The sequence below is a fragment of the Chlorocebus sabaeus genome, chromosome 22 (genome assembly GCF_047675955.1).
Source record: "Chlorocebus sabaeus isolate Y175 chromosome 22, mChlSab1.0.hap1, whole genome shotgun sequence".
Lineage (NCBI taxonomy): Eukaryota > Metazoa > Chordata > Mammalia > Primates > Cercopithecidae > Chlorocebus > Chlorocebus sabaeus.
The window spans coordinates 50,409,335-50,427,169 of record NC_132925.1 but is presented as its reverse complement, the minus strand read 5'-3'; the positions used below and the strand labels follow the sequence as shown (position 1 = coordinate 50,427,169).

At 46.9% G+C, this 17,835-nt stretch overlaps 1 protein-coding gene across 1 annotated transcript in view; it reads right to left on the bottom strand.

Moving 5' to 3' along the window:
• Nucleotides 1–6: 6 nt before the first annotated feature.
• XPC (XPC complex subunit, DNA damage recognition and repair factor) overlaps nt 7–17,835 on the bottom strand; it is a 33,565-nt gene continuing 15,736 nt past the window's right edge. Inside the window, exons 8-16 of the mRNA XM_007985311.3 lie at nt 14,303–14,392; nt 12,605–13,486; nt 10,972–11,132; nt 7,413–7,494; nt 3,677–3,811; nt 3,425–3,594; nt 2,784–2,877; nt 2,157–2,246; nt 7–1,029 (exon numbers count right to left, since the gene is read on the bottom strand). Of these exons, the coding sequence (XP_007983502.3) occupies nt 811–1,029; nt 2,157–2,246; nt 2,784–2,877; nt 3,425–3,594; nt 3,677–3,811; nt 7,413–7,494; nt 10,972–11,132; nt 12,605–13,486; nt 14,303–14,392 (1,923 nt within the window). The 3' untranslated portion in view covers nt 7–810. The remainder of the gene's footprint in view (nt 1,030–2,156; nt 2,247–2,783; nt 2,878–3,424; nt 3,595–3,676; nt 3,812–7,412; nt 7,495–10,971; nt 11,133–12,604; nt 13,487–14,302; nt 14,393–17,835) is intronic.

The window sequence follows — 17,835 nt, the reverse complement described above, 5'->3', positions numbered from 1 at the left end:
CAAATCTTTAGATAAACGCTTTATTTTTTTCTCAAAATTTTATAAAAGTTATTTCTCCTTAGTACAGATAGCTTTATACATTTTATCTAGTAATGAACAGAATCTAGTTTAACATTGATCTATTGTACTAACATTTCCTTAATTTTCAATTCGTATTTTTCCTTTTCTTTCCTGATTTTAGCTCTTTTGTAGGCTTCTGCCACCGCAAATGTTACTTGGAAAACTAGATCCCAGCAATTCCATAATCTGAGATGACCTGTATTTCTCTGCTCTCTCCCTTACTGCAAAGAGGCAGCAAGGGCAGCATTAGTAAGCCTGACTCAGGGGAAGGTAAGCGGACTGCAGATAAAGGGTCCTAGGTCTGCAACCGAGGCGAGTGAACTTGTTGGACAGATGAAGACTAACTGGAAGAAAGGATCAGCACGTTCATGGATGCACCACCATCCAGAAATCTCCCAGTGGCTTCCATACAAGAACTGATGTTTCCAAAGATGGAAAGAACAGGTCTAGGAGGAAGGACAGTATCTCCCACCAAAGTGTTCTGTAGCTCAAAGAGTGAGTGGGCTTTGGTAGCAAAAAGCTTTGAAGGCTTCACCCTGGGTGGATCTGACAAGGGCTGGGGCCAGGCGGGACCTGCAGCACCTCCTCAGCTTGGTCTCCTCTCCCCTGGCCCTGCCTCGTGCATGCTGCCTCAGTTTGCCTTCTCAGTGAGAAGCCCCCACCACCGGGGGCTGGGCATGCCTGGGGCAGGTGTGGGGCCTGTAGCGGGGCAGCAGCAAGTGGTGGGCGCCCCCGTAGTGGGTGCTCAGCTCACAGCTTCTCAAATGGGAACAGGTGGGAAGCTGCTGCCTTCTTTTCCCTTTTGGTCTTCCTGGGCCCACTCTTCAGCTTCTGCTTTTCTTCATCTTCTCGGTTTTGAGGCCAGGAGGCAGCCAGTATCCTGGCTGCTTCTGCTTGAGAGCTGGTCCCCTCCTCTTCATCAGAAGAGAGTCCACCTCCTGCATCTGTGTGGGGAGCTGCTGCCTCACTCTGGTCAGGTGGCAGTGGTGGGAGGACACAGGCCAGGGTCAGTAACTAGATACCAGGAAGCCCCATGAAGAGGCAGCAAGTTCCCAGCCTGCCCTAAACTGTGTAACTCTGGGAGGATGAGGGCATGGGACGGGGCAGGAAGAGAGCCCAGACCCTTCTTACTGAGCCTTCCCTAGCCTGGGGTGCATCCAAGCAGACACCAGAGCACCTGCTATAAGCTGAGTGCTGGGGAACACAACGATGATGGCTGGGCAGGAAGCTGCCCTCTAGGAGCACAATGCTGCATCTGGGGATGCCTGTGATCCGTGCTTTGCATTTGCTATCTCATTTCTGGACGAAAGCACATGATGTTTTGAATGGGCCAGATGCACAGTTCAGCCCTCAGAGCCCTAAGATCTGAGGCGGCACTCTGCCAGCTGGGAAGGCTGGGGAGGGTTTGGATGGAGAAGGTGGCAAGGAGCTAGTCAGAACATAAAGCCAGATGAAGGGCTTTTTGTCCACCAGAGGGACTGGAATGAGGAGCGTGACAAAAAATGTTTAAAGGCAAACAGGCAGCACAGAGGGTTGGAGAGAGGGAACAAAACATGCCAGAGCAGTTTCTGCTGTGTCTGACACAGCACTGACTACACCATGTAACTGGGCCTCGGGTCCGTCTGCCTCAGGGAGGGGCCCCCTTGAGGGCTGCATGTCAAATTCACACCTGTATCCAAGCCTGGCCTGGGACATGGCAGGTGCTGTGAGAGGTACTGAGCAGGCCACTGCAGGCCTGCAGGATGGTCACAGGCACTGGGAACACTGGAAGGCGGAAGGGTGCCCCAAATGCAGGACACTTGGCTCTCCCTATGTGTTCAGCACCAAATCAGACCCACGGCAACGCTCATGCGGACAGTAGAAACGGGGACACTGGGACAGGGCTTGGGGCAGAAGAGCCAGCTGAGGCCTCACTCCAGGGACACCTCTCCCAACACGGTAAAAACAAGGGGACTTGGAGACAGAGGACGGAGGTGTCCTAACACAAAGCTATCCCTGACGTGATGCTGGGGCAGAATCTGGGCCAGGCCTTTCTGAGCTGCATCTCCAGGAAACTGACCCTGGGCTTGTCTTCTCTGCAAAGAACCTGCACTGACCTTGGGCCCGTAGCGACGCTTCAGCCTCTCCCTGATGAGCAGACCTTTGGCCAGCAGCTTCCAGTTCCCTAGAGCCCGCTTCTCCCTTTTCTGCAGGCAAAAATGAAGTGGGAGAAAAGTCTTAAGCACTGACATTTTCAGGAAAAATATTAAGATGGAAACTGTGAACATAAAGACAGATAGATATATACACGATTTTAAGTTAAGATACAGCCTCTCCTTAACCAAGTCTCACTTCCAAAAAATTGATCTGATTTACCAAGTGATGTACTATACCTGAAAGCCACAAAAACAGAAAGCTTTTTAATCATTACTGACTCCAAAATCTTTAGTAGGTGAGGTCTTCCAAAACCTGGACACAGGCGATTCAAGACAGAGGCAGGTGTGGGCAGCAGGGGCAGTAGATCCCAGAGCCCGGACCCAGGATCCTCAGGGACAGTGACAGTGAGTCTGTGGGGTGGGCAGGAGCCTGCTGTATTCAGTGCTCGCTCCCTCGGGTGCCTGTCATGATGTCGGAGAGGGTTGGGAAGGGCCTGGGAACACGGACACGGCCTGGGGAGGGAAGAAGCCACTCGCTGAGTGTCGCTTCCTGCTTCTGCTGTCCCTCAGTCCTGCCTACGTGCTTACCTCCTTCTCCTTCTTTTCAATGATTGCCTGCTCATTTTCCCAGGCAGTCAGGAGCACGTCTCTGAATTCCTCACAGACGATGTATCCGTCAGTCCTGTGGGGACACAACGCGATGTCAACCCTTGAGCCTGCTGCCTGCTCTGCCTCTCCTCCCTCCCTGGTTTGCAGAAGACAGTGGGCCACATCTGAGCACCAAGGGTCCTGAAGGATGTCCCGGGTCAGCCAGTGTCCCACACCCTCCGTGCAGAAGGCAGGCCTGTGGAAAATCCTCCCCAGATTCTGCCTAAGAAAACTGGGGTGAAAGCCCCTATCCAGCCTTGCCCATCAGAGAACAGAGCTCACTAACCAGGCAGCTGCACAGGAAGGACACTGACTGTTTTTTGCTCACTAGCCTGTGAGTCCCTGAACCTGGGAAGAATGTTTTAATTCAGCATTAGGATGCCAATTTCATTGGTTCTGTTCCCTCTGGAGGCAAGCCAGAATTGGTAAAGCACTGACTTTGCAAATCCAGTGTAACATCCTGAAAACTGGAGCCACCAGGCCTCAACTCCCAGTAGCCCCATGCCAGCTTTCCCTCCCCGTCTCTGGAGCCACCCCTCCCCATCCCTCTGTTTAGCCTCCATCGAAGGCCCCTCACGCACACGGGATGGGAGTAGCCGCCATGGAAATCGAAGCCAGTGATGGCCTGGACACAGTCGATGTCCAGCTTGCGGGCCACGCGGTGTAGATTGGGCAGGTTCAGCTGGACACAGCCAATAGGCATCATGCTGGGCAGGAAGAGGTACACATTCCCAAACTCGTTCCGGGGCACCTGTGGCGGGTAAGCACGTCAGGATTTGGCCAGCAGGGGAACAAGGTAGCCTGGTACTGACCCCTTCTGATGCTGCCCTTACCTTCCCGTCCACGGCCACGGGGGGCTGATACTCCTCTGTCTGCCAGTAGCCAAACAGGCCCAGGTCATTTTCCTCCCGCAGCTGGGGCTCAGCAAGTCGGGCTTTCCGAGCACGGTTGGAAAAGCCTTTCACCATCTGCACCAGAGGACACGGCCACAGTTGACAACAAAGGTGACCAGTTCCTTGGCACCAGGCCCGGCACCATGCTCAGTGCTGCATGCCTGGTACCCAGTGAACCCTCACAACACGCCTACCAGCTGGGGTGCTTTTTCTCCCCCCCCCCCTTTTTTTTTTTGAGATGGAGTCTTACTCTGTCACCCAGGCTGGAGTACAGTGGTGCAATCTTGGCTCGCTGCAACCTCTGCCTCCTGGGTTCAAGCAATTCTCCTGCCTCAGCCTCCCAAGTAGCTGGGTGTCCGCCGCCACGCCTGGTTAATTTTTGTATTTTTAGTAGAGACGGGGTTTCACTGTGTTTGCCAGGCTGGTCTTGAACTCCTGACCTCAGGTGATCCACCTGCCTCAACCTCCCAAAGGGCTGGGATTACAGGCGTGAGCCACTGTGTCCGGCTGCTCCCCTTTTCTTACTACAAGCACTAGCTAACATTTATAGAGCGTTCTCTATCCCAGGCACTATTCTCAGTGCTTCCCCCACCGCCACCCCTGAGATGGAGACTCACTCTGTTGCCCAGGCTGGAGTGCACTGGTGTGATCTCACTTCACTGCAACCTCCACCTCCCGGATTCAAGTGATTCTCATGCCTGTCTCCTGAGTAGCTGGGACTACAAGCACTTGCCACCATGCCCAGCTAATTTTTATATTTTTGGTAGAGATGGGGTGTCACCATGTTGACCCGGCTGGTCTCAAACTTCTGACCTCAAATGATCCACCTGCCTTGGCCTCCCAAAGTGCTGGAATTACAGCATGAAACACTGCGCCCAGCCTATCTTCAGTGCTTTATATGTCATTAACTTATTTAATTTTTTCAACAAACCCACAAGCTAGGTCTTAAGAGCCGATGGCTGGTAAGTGACAAGAACCAGGATTTACAATTTAGGTCACTGGCCATCAGAAGAGCCTATGTCTCAACATATAACCTATGTCTGCTCACATGCCCTGGAAAGCACTGACAGTTCAGGACCCCCCGTGTGCTCCCCAACAGCGTGCAGTGGCCAAGGCCAAGATCTTCCCTAGGGAGTGACGTGGTGAGAGGGGCGCAGGACCGGCAAGGACAGAGTCACGTAACTCTTAGAGGAGGCAGGCATGGGCATGTGGCTGAGGGCTGGCCCCTGGGCCTGGACGTACAGACTTCCTCTAGTGCAGGGGCCCACAAGCTTATTCTGTAAAGGGTCATGTGTGGCCTCCATCACATATTCTTTATTCTTCTTCTTCTTATTATTATTATTTTGAGACGGAGTCTCGCTCTGTCGCCCAGGCTGGAGTGCAGTGGCGCAATCTGAGCCTGAGCTCACTGGAAGCTCCGCCTCCTGGGTTCATGCCATTCTCCTGCCCCAGCCTCCCAAGTAGCTGGGACTACAGGCACCCGCCACCACACCTGGCTAATTTTTTGTATTTTTAGTAGAGACAGGGTTTCACTGTGTTAGCCAGGATGGTCTCGATCTCCTGACCTTGTGATCCACCCGCCTCGGCCTCCCAATGTGCTGGGATTACAGGTGTGAGCCACCGTGCCCGGCCTATTCTTCTCATTCTTATAACCCTTTAAAAATGTGAAAAACCATTCCCCAGGTTGGGGGTGGCCTGTGAGCTCTCATGTCCATTCCTGCCACTGTCTCTGGGCGCACCCTCTCTGTCACCGCTTCAGGGACTGAGGGACTCTGAGTTCTGACAACCATCCCTTTCTGAGAAGCCATTCACCCAGCACTGTTCAGTAAACTTCCACTGGGATCTCTTGGAGACCAGGCCATAACCCAGTCATGAAGGAGGGACAGAGCGGGGACAGTCTTTTCTCTTAGGAGCTCAGGCTCCTGCAGGGGAAGAGATGTAGCTACAACTCAGCGTGAAGAGTACAGGGTGGAATGAGAGCTCAGAGGCAAGCCCTTGCCCAGCCCTGAGGACAGTGGAGGCAAAAAGGCTGCTCAGAACAGGTCCTGCCTGAGCAGAGGCTTAAAGGGGCAAGGAGTTGCCCAAGATAACAGGGCTGGACCCCAAAGGACACAGAGGTGGGAGAACACTGGGACCTGGGGCCTCTGAAGTCCTTTGGAATGCAGAGGCAGTAAGCACCAGAACATCACTTTGCACCATGGGGAGGGTGCGGCACTCGGACTAAAGGCGCTGGTCAGGGTGGGGCAAGGATGGCTGGAACGCACAGAAAGAGCCTAGTGACTGACAGGGGAATGGATTCAGGCTAGAGTGGAGGCTGTGGATGTTGCCCAAGCAAAAGACACTGAGGCAGGAGTTGGGGTGGTGGGGATCAGAACAAGGGGTAAATTTGAGAGATTTGGGATTATTCCAGAACTGTGCTACCATGACAGCCACCAGTCACATGTGGCCACTGCACACCTGAAATGTGGCTGTTCTGAACTGAGGTACAGAAAGTCAAAACACAAAGGATTAGAGAGACTTAGGAACAAAATGGATTTAGAAAGTCAAAAACACAAAGGATTAAAGAGACTTAGGAACAAAATGGATTTAAGTATCTCAACACTTTAAAATATTTCTTACTGCTGAAATAGTATTTTAGATATATCTGGATATATTTTAACGTTAAAATTCCAACTGTTTTTGGTTTTTAATGTAGCTACTAAAAAATTTAAATGTGTGGCTCATGTTACATTTCAACTGGACAGTGCTATGCTGGTTCCAGCATGAAAGACAGGTGAGATGGTGCAGAGAAAATCCTCAGCAGCCCTGCAGGCCGGGGCAAGGGGCATCACACACTCCAGCCTGTTGCTGGCAGTGACTGCGACCAGCACCTACAGCCCTTCCCACTAAGCGGAGGCCCCTCCACTCCCCACCCAGCTTCCCGGAGTCTTGCAACCCCCAAGGACTCCTGGGGTCTGATGAGGAGTAAATGGTCTCTGTGATCGGCCACTTTACTCTGCTGGTCGTACTGAGCTGTGTGTCCTGTGAATAGTCTCTGTGGGACCTCGCTCAGTTCGTGTTCCTCAAGAGCAACCAGTCTAACAATACCGCAGCACAGTGTGAAAGGAGCACTGGCTTCAAGGCAGACCCTGGGATTCTCACCTGGGCTCTGCTCTGCCATTTTTCTAACTGTGGGGACTTGGACAAGTCACTTGCCCTGAGCTTCAGCTTTCTCATCTGTAAAATGGGCATCATCATGCCAATTCCTATGGCTTTTGAGGCAACAGAGAACACACACATGCAAAATGCTCGGAGAACTGCCAAACAGAAGGATAATCTGACTGGAGAACGTGCTGCTATAAAGCAGGGCTTTGACCTCCCAGGACCATCCAGTAACTCAATTCCAACCTGTAGAACCTTTGAACTCACATAAGGAGTCTGAGGCCTACTATTTGGCCTAGATTTCTTTTCTGTTTTGGAAGATCAATTTCTTACAAATGTCTTATTAATAAGACAATTTAAAGATATGTTTCTCTCCTCCTTGAATCCTGCTCAAACCAAGAAAGTGAGACATTTCTGATCAGGATCCTGGGCAGGACTGGGAGGCTCCTCATCATCACTTCTCTGCCCCCGGTTCTCCCACTCAGCTACAGTCCTGCGTCACCACTCCCCGCTGGGACCCTCCAGCTCCAGTTACCTTGTAGGGTACTTCTCCAAGCCTCACCACTCTTGCTTTCTTCAGCCACGTGTCCCTGGAATGCAGAGTGTGCACACAATCCCTGCGGAACCAACACAGGACACAAAGGCAAACTCAGAGGGGCCCTGCAGGCTCCCTCCTCAGGTTCTGCCACCCTGAAGCAGGCCAGGTTCCTAGGGGGCCCAAAGGAGCTGTGCTAGCCAAACAGCCTTGAATGTGGACTGCCTGTCTTTTGGGGGATGTGTCCACTTACAAACCCTAATCTGCATGGAGTTACTCTGCAGCCTTTGTGCCTTGCCTCCACCATTCCTCCCCTTTATAGGTTTTCCTCTCCTCTGGTGCCAGAGCCTGTGAGAGCTCCAGCTACAGTCTATCAGGATGGGGTAAAGGCCACTGTGTGCAGGCAGTTACTCACGTTTACTACCACCACCAAGCAAGCACCTGCTGAGGCTCTGATCTGCTATTAACACCATGTGGGGGGAAGTGTCCAGAGGAGAGGACAGTGAACCCAAAGGAAGGCTGCAGAGAAACCAACTATAATAAGCTAATAAGCTATCACAGAATCAAGACACATACACATGGAACAGTCAAATGATCCCTGCAGGCAAAGATCCTCTGGCTTCACTCTTCCTCCAGAGCTAAGAGCTCACCAAAGCCGTGCAAGTCTACTTTCCAATGAGGCTAAACCCTTCCCTTGCCAAGCCATCTTTAATAGGGCACGCCCATCTAGTTAGTTTGCACCCCTTCACTCTGCCCAGGGAGCGGCTTCAATGAGCAAGGGCACCCCATTTCCTCCTAGTGCAGGTTCAGGCCCTTACCCACAAGGGAATCTGAGGCTGAATTTCAGCACAGCACAATGGATGGAGGTTGAATCTTACCTGTGCCACTTCCTGGCTGGGCCATCTGGACAAGTCACTTTACCTTCCTGAGCCTCAGTACAGACAGTGCCCAACATCCAATGGTTTGATTCAAGATTTTTCAACTTTATGATAATGCAAAAGCAATATACACTCGGGAGAAACTGTACCTCAAGTACCCATACAACCATTCTCTTTTTCATGTTCAGTATTCAATAAATTACATGGATATTCAGTGCTTCATTATAGGCTTTGTGTTAGGTAACTGTACCCAACTGGAGGCTAATGTGTTCTCAGCACGTTTAAGGGAGGCTCAGCTAAGCTATGACCCATGCTACATACAACAGGAGTAAACCTTGAGGACTTTATGCTAAGTGAAATAAGCCAGTCACAAAATGACCATAAATACCGTATGATTCCACCTACATGAGGTCCAGTTAGGGCAGGTTAGGTATATTAAATACATTCTCAACTTAGGATATCCTATTTTCAGCTTCCAACGGGTTTATGGAGATCCAGCCTCATCCTAAGTCAAGGAGCACCTGTGTCCTCGCCTATCAACTAGGGACAGTGAGCTTGTCCTTTCTACCACACATGGTTGCTGGGAGGACCGGACATGTCCTGAGTGCCAGAGCAGCGCTTCTGCCAGTAGCATCAACCTGCCAGAGCTCAAAGCTCCACTCATGCTCCCGGCAGGGGGGAGGGGAACATCTTTGACTGCCCAGAGGAGTGATTATGTAATGGTGTGGTCTTCAGACAGGAGCGGGTAAAAAAGGGGTCTTAGGGGTTGACAGGCAGCATCTGGACATCTTCCTAAGGAAAACAGCAGGGAAGTGGTCACAGTCCTCTTGGAATAAATGTGAACTTCTAACCTTTTCACACTCGTTAAAATGGCTATTACCAAAACACAGAAAGTAACAAGTGTCAGTGAGGATGTGGAGAAAGTGGAGACCTTGTGGACTGTTGGTGAAAATGTAAAATGGGTGCAGCTGCTGTGGAAATGGTAAGGTGGTTCCTAAAAAAATGATGGGAATTACTATCTGGCCTAGTAACTGCACTGGGTATATACAAAAAAAAAAAAAAACCTGAAAGCAGAATCTTCAAAAGTTATCTGCACACCCATGTTCCCAGCGGCATAATTCACAACAGCTGAAAGATGGAGACAAGCCAAGTGCCCATTGATGGATGAAGGCACAAGCAAAATGTGGTCTGCCCACACAATGGAGTTTCGGCCTAAAATTTAAGGAAGGAAATTCTGACCCATGCTACATACAATATGGATGAACCCTGAGGACATTATGCTAAGTGAAATAAGCCAGTCACAGTATGACTATAAATACCGCATGATTCCACCTACATGGGTCCCTATAGTAGGCACACTCAGAGACAGAAAGGAGAATGGTGGGTGCAGGGCTGGAGAAGGGGAATGGGGAGTTTCTGATGGGGACGGAGTTTTGGTTTGGGAAGGGGAAAAGAAATCTGGAGATGGATGGTGGTGATGGCTGGATGACAGTGTGAATGTGCTTAATGCTGTAGGCTGTACACTTCAAAAGGTTGAGATGGTAAATTTTATGTTACATATATTTTGCCACAATTTAAAAAAATCAATAAATATGCACCTCTAATGCTTCCTTCTATCACTGACATGGTGCCCCTGGACGACGCCAGCACTCTCTTCCCAACAGTCTTTCTCCCAACTACTATACATACCCATAAGAGGAAGCCTCTATCAAGGCAGCCCAGGCCCCCTGCTGCCTTTGACTGCTGGGTGCTAAAGTCCCAGAACAACAAAGCCCTGCCCCTGCCCAGGGCGGTGTGCCCCCGACATCAAACAAAAAGCCAGGGCAGAGCCCTGAAGAGAGGGTCCAGTATGACTCCCACGGGGGGCTGACAAGCAGGAAGTCATCCCCAGTGGGAGGACTCAAATCACCCACTCTCATGTGGGTTTCCCTATGCTTCCTTTTTCTCTTTACTTCCTGTTTTCTCATTTAAGAACATCTCCTATTTCTTGGTCTTGTACATCCCATTTCTTTTAAAATCACTTATTTTACTTGCTTTTTATTCCCATTTCTCAAAATTCCTGTATCTATTTTTTCTTACCTCAAAATTGTATTAACATTTTTCAATTTTAATTTTATATATATTTTATTCATTTTTTGCTCTTATTCCACTCCTTTTTTAGCTATTTCTTTTTACTGTGGTATAAAATACAGTCACATAAAATACACCATTTTAACCATTTTTAAGTGTGCAGTTCAGTGGCATTAGGTCCATTCACAACATTGTACAACCATTACCACCATTTCCAGAACTTTTTCATGCCAAACAGAGCTCTGTACCCAGGAAAAATCCACTCACTTTTAACTTCCATAATCAAATCCTTTGTTCCTTCCTTTTGTATGTTTTTAACTTGTATTTGTGGGGCGTGTTTTATATTGCCCTATCTTAAATTTTATTTTTCCTACTTTGTATTTTCTTTTCCTTTGTAACTGTTTTTCCCCTACCATTCTTTTAATCCCTGTTTTAATTTTCAAATTTTCTTCTCTCCTACACATCACACACACACAGTACACGCACACTGGCTTAGCCTGAGAACACTGATAAGTCAGATGAGCTCCCATCAGCACCCTTTGCCCAGGAAGAAGGCTGTTAATCCCACACCACCAGGAAGCCCCTGAGGCCAACCAGGCTGCCTCACGCACCTGGAGTAGACCGCTTCTCCACGACAATACCCAAGGATGGCAGCTGTCTCAGGATAGATGGCCTCATATTTCAGGAGATGCCGCTTCAGGGCATACAGAGGATGGTTCTTATATAAGCCAATGGCAGTGGGCAAAGGTTGGTCCATGTGTTTTGCCTGAAACTGCAAAGGCCAGACAGACAAAGTTGAGCATGTTATTTAGAAGAGGAAATGAAGTTTGAGGGAGATGATCCTTAGACTAAGTTGTTCTGACAACAGATGGTGGATCCAAGGTTTCATGAACACTAATGATTTTTGTAACATCACATCTGTAGCTCCGGCCAGTAAGTCGGTCACAGATGAATCAAAAGCTAAAAAGAATCAAATAAATTTGTGGCTTGTGGCAACTTCAAAAAGTTGTCTAACCTATTTGAATGCTTAGATGCCTAACCCAGCCCCAGCAGATCAGCGCCTGCTCTGTTAAAGGTCTGCAAGGAAGAAAAACACACAATGCTCTTCAGTAAGAAGGTCTTATCTCAAAGGGACAATCCTCTTCTAAGAAGAGTGTGAGCTTATCTGCCAGCTCTCACAGGAAATTGAGAGCAGTGGTTCTCACCCTGCGACTTTTCTCTTGGTCCACTCTGACAGTGTTCTCTCTGCCCTTCTCTAAGATTGCTCATTGCTCAGTAGGCAATTCACTGCTTTAAGTCACCCTGTTCACCAGGCTCTCTTAGGCTTGCCCTTGGCATTTCTTCAAAAACCCCAACAGACTAGTAAGGACTGGCAATGTGGAGTTGCTGAGAGTAGGAGAGGACGCTGCATGTTCAGCTTCCACTGAGCTTTAGGTACATTAGTTACAATACCATCTGCATAATTTCCACTTAACCCGTCATTACTAGGTAAAATGAACCAAGAACACCCCTGGAGCAAACACTCAATGTGGGATGCACTGCATTCCTATAGGAAATGATTAATAAATCTGCAAATTACCTATCCTGAGTGATTGGAAATAAACCTGTGACAAATCTGGGCATGTTCCTGTGTAGAAATGGCAAGCTCCACCCAACGCCACCACTGCCGTACACACAGGCAGCTCGGGCACTCTTCCTGGTGTTAAGTGCTGGTTCTAGGATCAAGTGACATAGCTGTGTTATGTTCTAGAAGTCTCTGCCTCCCAATCTGCCTTCTCAATAGACTGAAGATATTGTCTCATTCCGAGACCACTCTTTCCCAGGAGGTGAGTGTTCTATGTATGAGGGGTGTTTGCACATGCATCTTTACATGCACGCGTGATGGGGGAAGGGGGAGAATATATCCATGGGCTATTCCTTCTTTCACTCAGTCTGAGTTATATTACTTGCATAAATTATTCTAAAGCTCCAAATTTATAACTGGGCAATAACTAATAGTATACAGGCTCCAAAGCCACACAGACCTGGGCTCAAACACCATGGCAGTTCATCTCTCATCTCCACAACTTTTACCGCTAAAATTAAGGCAGCAACTGCCCCAGCTTTATACTACTGAGACAATTAAATGAGACAACCCACTAAAAACACCCAACATAGTGCTGGGCATATATAAGGTGCTCAAAAACAGGAATAATTTTAATAACCTGACTGGGTCTTAAAAGCCCCTGGCAGCCAAGGCCTTACCTCCAAGTCTTCTTTCTTCTCCCTGTCCATAAATGGGCTCTGGTATGGTCTCAAGGTCTCTGCCCACCACTCAGCATCAACTCGGCACTTGCGGGTCACTGTCATCCAGGCTGGGTCGTACCTCTGTGTGACATCTCGGACCCAGCCGTCACTGTCAATGCCCACCACATAGGTCATAGGCTTGGTGGCGTACCTGTAACAGGTCAGAGGCTGGCCCACCACGCCGTGCACACAGTCCACACATATCCACTTCTCCTCCTGCTCACAGAACACCTCTAGCCACTGGTCTACACCAGCTATGCTCCTTTTTTCTGCCTTCTCACCATCGCTGGACATTTTCTTGCCTCTTTTACTGCTCGAAGAGCTAGAGGATGCCACTGGCAAGCTTGGGTCCTTACGATGGCTCCCACATTGGGTCCTGGAAGCACTCTTGGACCCAGCCTTTGTCCTCTGAGGAGCGGGGGCCTTCCTCTGCTTTGGAGGGCCAGGTTCGGAATCCTCATCAGAGGGATCAGAGGCTTCTCCACTGGAGAGCTCAAAATCAGAGCCACTGCCAGCTTCATCACTCCCACTCTCCTCTTTATAAGACACCCTAGAGGCCACCCGCCGCTCCCGGCCATGCGGACGTCGCTGGGTTGCCTTCTCCTGCTTGTCTCCTGGGCCCTGGTCTTCCTCGCTGGAGGAGGGCTTCCTCCGTTTCTTTCTGCCTCCCTTGTTCCTCTTCCCTTTGGCACTTGGCTTACATGTGCCCTTAGCAAAGGTTTCCTCTTGTTTGGTTCCTTTGCTGGTCTTTGGCTTGGTGTGGTTTTCTAGAACTTGGCTGGAAGTTTCTGAGCAGCCTCCCAGATCCAGTGTCAGTCTCTCCTTGGAAGGTTTCTTTCCCTTAAACAGAGTAAGAAATTTTGCTTTGCTTTCTTTTTTTCCCTCTTTTGCTAAGGATATGATAGAAATCCTGTAATCTAATAGGGTTAATTCACTAGCTAGAGAACCAATACATCAAGATGTCCCCAGCTCAGACAGTGATCAACCAGCTATCCCTCAGGGTTGTATGCATGTATGGCTAAAATCTGTAGCATCTTAGATAAGGTCACAGTATAATTATTTTCACCCTAACGGTAAAGAGAAAAGAACATGAGATTTGGAAACAGTCAAACATGGGTTTGAATTCCAGTTCTAACTCTTATTGGTTATGTAAATTATTTAACTTCCGAGTTTCAGTTTCCTCAGCAGTACTACTACCCACCTCGGACATATGCATTTTGCAAACAAATACGTATGAACTTAATACAGTTGTAGTTTTAAGAATACAGATATTATGAAAATCGGCTTCTAGACCATCAGGCTTCAGATAATGCTAATACCCCAATGAGTATAGCATTTAGCTTTTTGAAGCTAACCTAGAGCACCTCAAAACTCAGTGCTTCACTCATCAGCACTTCACGGAGCAAGTGAGGACAGGCACCATTCCACCCAATTTACACAACAGAAACAAAAGCAGCACTCTGCACACATGAAGCTCAGGCTGCCAGATACCCACTCATGTGCCCGAGTCTTCCCTAACACAGGGTATGTGCAAGGCTCGAAAGAACCCACACTCCATGAATATCAGCTCTTAAAAATAAAATAATGATCAATTTTTTTAAGTGTGACAGTTTCCTGTCAACTGCTGCTCTTCTCTGGCAGCCCAGAGCACCTCACCTTTGCTGCTGCTGACTTCAGAGGAATTGGCTGTAGAGACAATACCAGCCGGGTCAAGAGCTGCAGAGCCCGGAGAATCAGTAAGAATATCTATGATGAAAAGGAATAACATAGTTATCCTAAGAAAGTAATTAAAGATGTAATGAGCTCAATGTTGTTTGTTATGGTGCTTGTTCAAGACAGGGAAAAGTTGGAAACAGCCAGACTTTCTAACAGTACGCGATGGGCAATGGAAACTCCAGACACTGTTAAAAATGATGATGCAGAGGTTTATCTTCATAGAAGAACGGGAACATGCTCGTCATATATTAAAGGAAAATAGAATTTTTCCTTGAAAAAGTATGATGTGATTACATTTTTATAAGAAAAAATATGGCCGGGTGCAGTGGCCTTGTAATCCCAGCACTTTGGGAGGCCGAGGTGGGTGGATCACGAGGTCAGGAGATCGCCACCATCCTGGCTAACACAGTGAAACCCCATCTCTACTAAAAATACAAAAAATTAGCCAGTCGTGGTGGCAGGGGCCTGTGGTCCCAGCTATACTCGGGAGGCTGACGCAGGAGAATGGCGTGAACCCGGGAGGCGGAGCTTGCAGTGAGCTGGGATCACGCCACAGCACTCCAGCCTGGGCAACAGAGCGAGACTTCGCCTCAAAAAAAAAAAAAAAAAAAAGAAAAAATACATAAACATAAATTTAGACATCCATGGATATTTGAAAAAGTATCCACATACTGCGTTATGGGTGTTTACAGGATTTTTTTTCTCTGCTTACCTATCTTCTGATTGTTCTGTAGTCAATATGTGTTACGTTTGTGACTAAAATAATAAAATGAAATACCACTTTGGGAAGAAGTAGTAGAAAATATCATTATCATCAGATCACCTAAGTCTGTTCCCTGTTTTCCATTTTTCCCCACGTTGAATCTTTAACTGAGTCTGCAGCTTTGAACACTGTTAACTTGGAAGTCTGGGAGCCCCTCAGGGGACCTGACCTTCAGTGGCAACAGTGATAATGTACTCGGGCAAGGCCTTCCTACACGAGTCTCCAGGTCCCAGCATCTCTCCTTGATTACTGCCACAGCCTCAGGAGAAAGTCCAGTGTGAGGAGCCATGTTATGGTGAGATAAATGATTGCTTTTGCCTTGTTTCTTCTGCGGCTAAAAATTTCCAAAGTGTCAAGATCATGAAAGACAGGGAAAGATCAAAACACTGTCACACACTGGAGGAGACATGATGACTAAATACAAACCAGTATCATGGAACAGAAAAAGGATATCAGCGGGAAAACTTGGAAAATCCAAATAATGTCTGTAGTTTAGCTGATGGCATTGTACCAATATTAATTTCTCAGTTTCTTATTGTACAGCATGGCACAGGAGCACCGGTCCAGAAGTCTGGATAACTAAGTGTTCACCACTAGCTGAGTGACTTCCCTACACCTGGATTTCTGCATCTAGAATAATCCCTGCCTCAGCTTCCTCACACGACTCTAAAGAGGATTGGACAAGATAATGTAGCTGACAGGACTCTGGAAACAGTCTAGTGCTACCCAAGCATACACAGTCACCACCTTTAATAAGAAATCTATCAATGTACATTGCTGAGGAAAAAAATCAGGTTACAGAACTGTATGATCCCTACAAATTAGATAATGTAGAGAAAACGGACAAAATCCCAGAAACATACACATGACCAAACCTGACTCAAGAAGTAATGAAAAATCTGAACAGATCTGTAACAACAGATCGAGTCAGAAATCAAAAACCTCCCAACAAAGAAAAGTCTAGGACTAGATGACCTCACTGGTGAATTCTAGCAAACATCTGAAGGGGAATTTACCTTAATCTTTCTCAAACTCTTGCAAACATTAGAAGAGGAAACATTTTTTAACTCATTCTACCAGGCAAGCATTACCCTGACGCCAAAGCCAGACAAATACATCACAAGAAAATAAACCAATTTATGAATATAGATGCAAAAATCCTGAATAAAATACTAATAAACAAAATTGAACAACATATTAAAAGACATATACAACATGACCAACTAGTACTTATTCTAGGAATGCAAGGATGGTTCAACATAAGAAAATCAATCAATTACATATACATTAAAAGAATGAAGGAAAGAAAATCCAGAGGACCATTTCAACTGACACAGAAAAATACATCTGAGACAATCCCACAGGCTTTCATGAGAGAAAAAAAAAACATTCAAAACACTAGGAATAGAAGGAAACTGAGTCAACATCATAACCCAGAGCCAGCATGATACTTAATGGTGAAAGACTGAAAGCTTTCCCCATGAATTATCAGGAACAAAAGACGGATGCCTGTTGTCACGATCATTATTCAACACTGTACTTGAAGTCCTAGCCAGAGCAATTAGGCAAGAAAAAGACACAAAAGGCATGCAAACTGGACAGGAAGAAGTAAAATGACCTACTTATAGATACCATATGGGATCCCATACATAAACGAACAAGAAAGCTAGTAGAGTTAATAAATGAATTCAGCAAAGCTGCAGGGTACAAGACAACACAAAAAAGTCAGTTGTGTTTCCATACATTTGCAATGAACAATCTAAAAGAGAACTTAAGAAAACAATGCCATTTCCAACAGCATCAAGAAGAAAAAAGTACCTAGGAAAAAAATTTAACCGAGGTGAAAGACTGTACACTGAAAACTACAAAATACAGCTGAGAAATTAAAGACAAAAATAAAAGGAGAGACACCCATGCTTATGGACTAGAAGACCTAATAACCAGATGGTAATCGCACATAAATTAATCTACAGATTCAGAGCAGTCCCTATCAAAATTCCAACAGCTTTTTCACAGAAATGGAAAAACAGATCATCAAATTCATATGGAATTGCAAGAGGCCCCAGATAACCAAAGCATACTGTAAATGAACAAAGTTACACTGAGGCTTCCTGATTTCAAAACTTACTACAAAGCTGTAGTAATCAAAACACTGTTGTACTGGCGTAAGAACAATAACACAGAATTGAGAGGCTGGAAATTAACCCATACATTTATGGCCAGTTGATTTTTGAAAAGGATGCCACACCATCCAAGCCCCACTGAAAAAATCGTCCCTTCAACAAATAATGCTGGGACAAATGGCTATCCACATGCATAAGAATGATGTTGAACACCTACCTGATATGTGCAAATATTCAATGTATGTAAGAGCAGTAACTATAAATCTCTTACAAGAAAACACAGGGGTCGATCTTTATGACCTTGGATTTGACAGTGGAATTTTAGATATGACACCAAAAGCACAAAGAGCATAAGAAAAATAGGTAACTCAGACTTTGTCAAAATTCAAAACTTTTGTGTATCAAAGGACTTCATCAAGAAAGTAAAAAGACAACCTACAGAATGGGAGAAACTATGTGCAAAGCATGTATTTTGATAGGTAACTAATATCCAGAATACATAAAGAGCTCTTACAAATCATCAACAAAAAGGCAAAGTAATTAAAAAATAAGCAAATACTTGAATAGATATGTCCTCAAAAAAGATA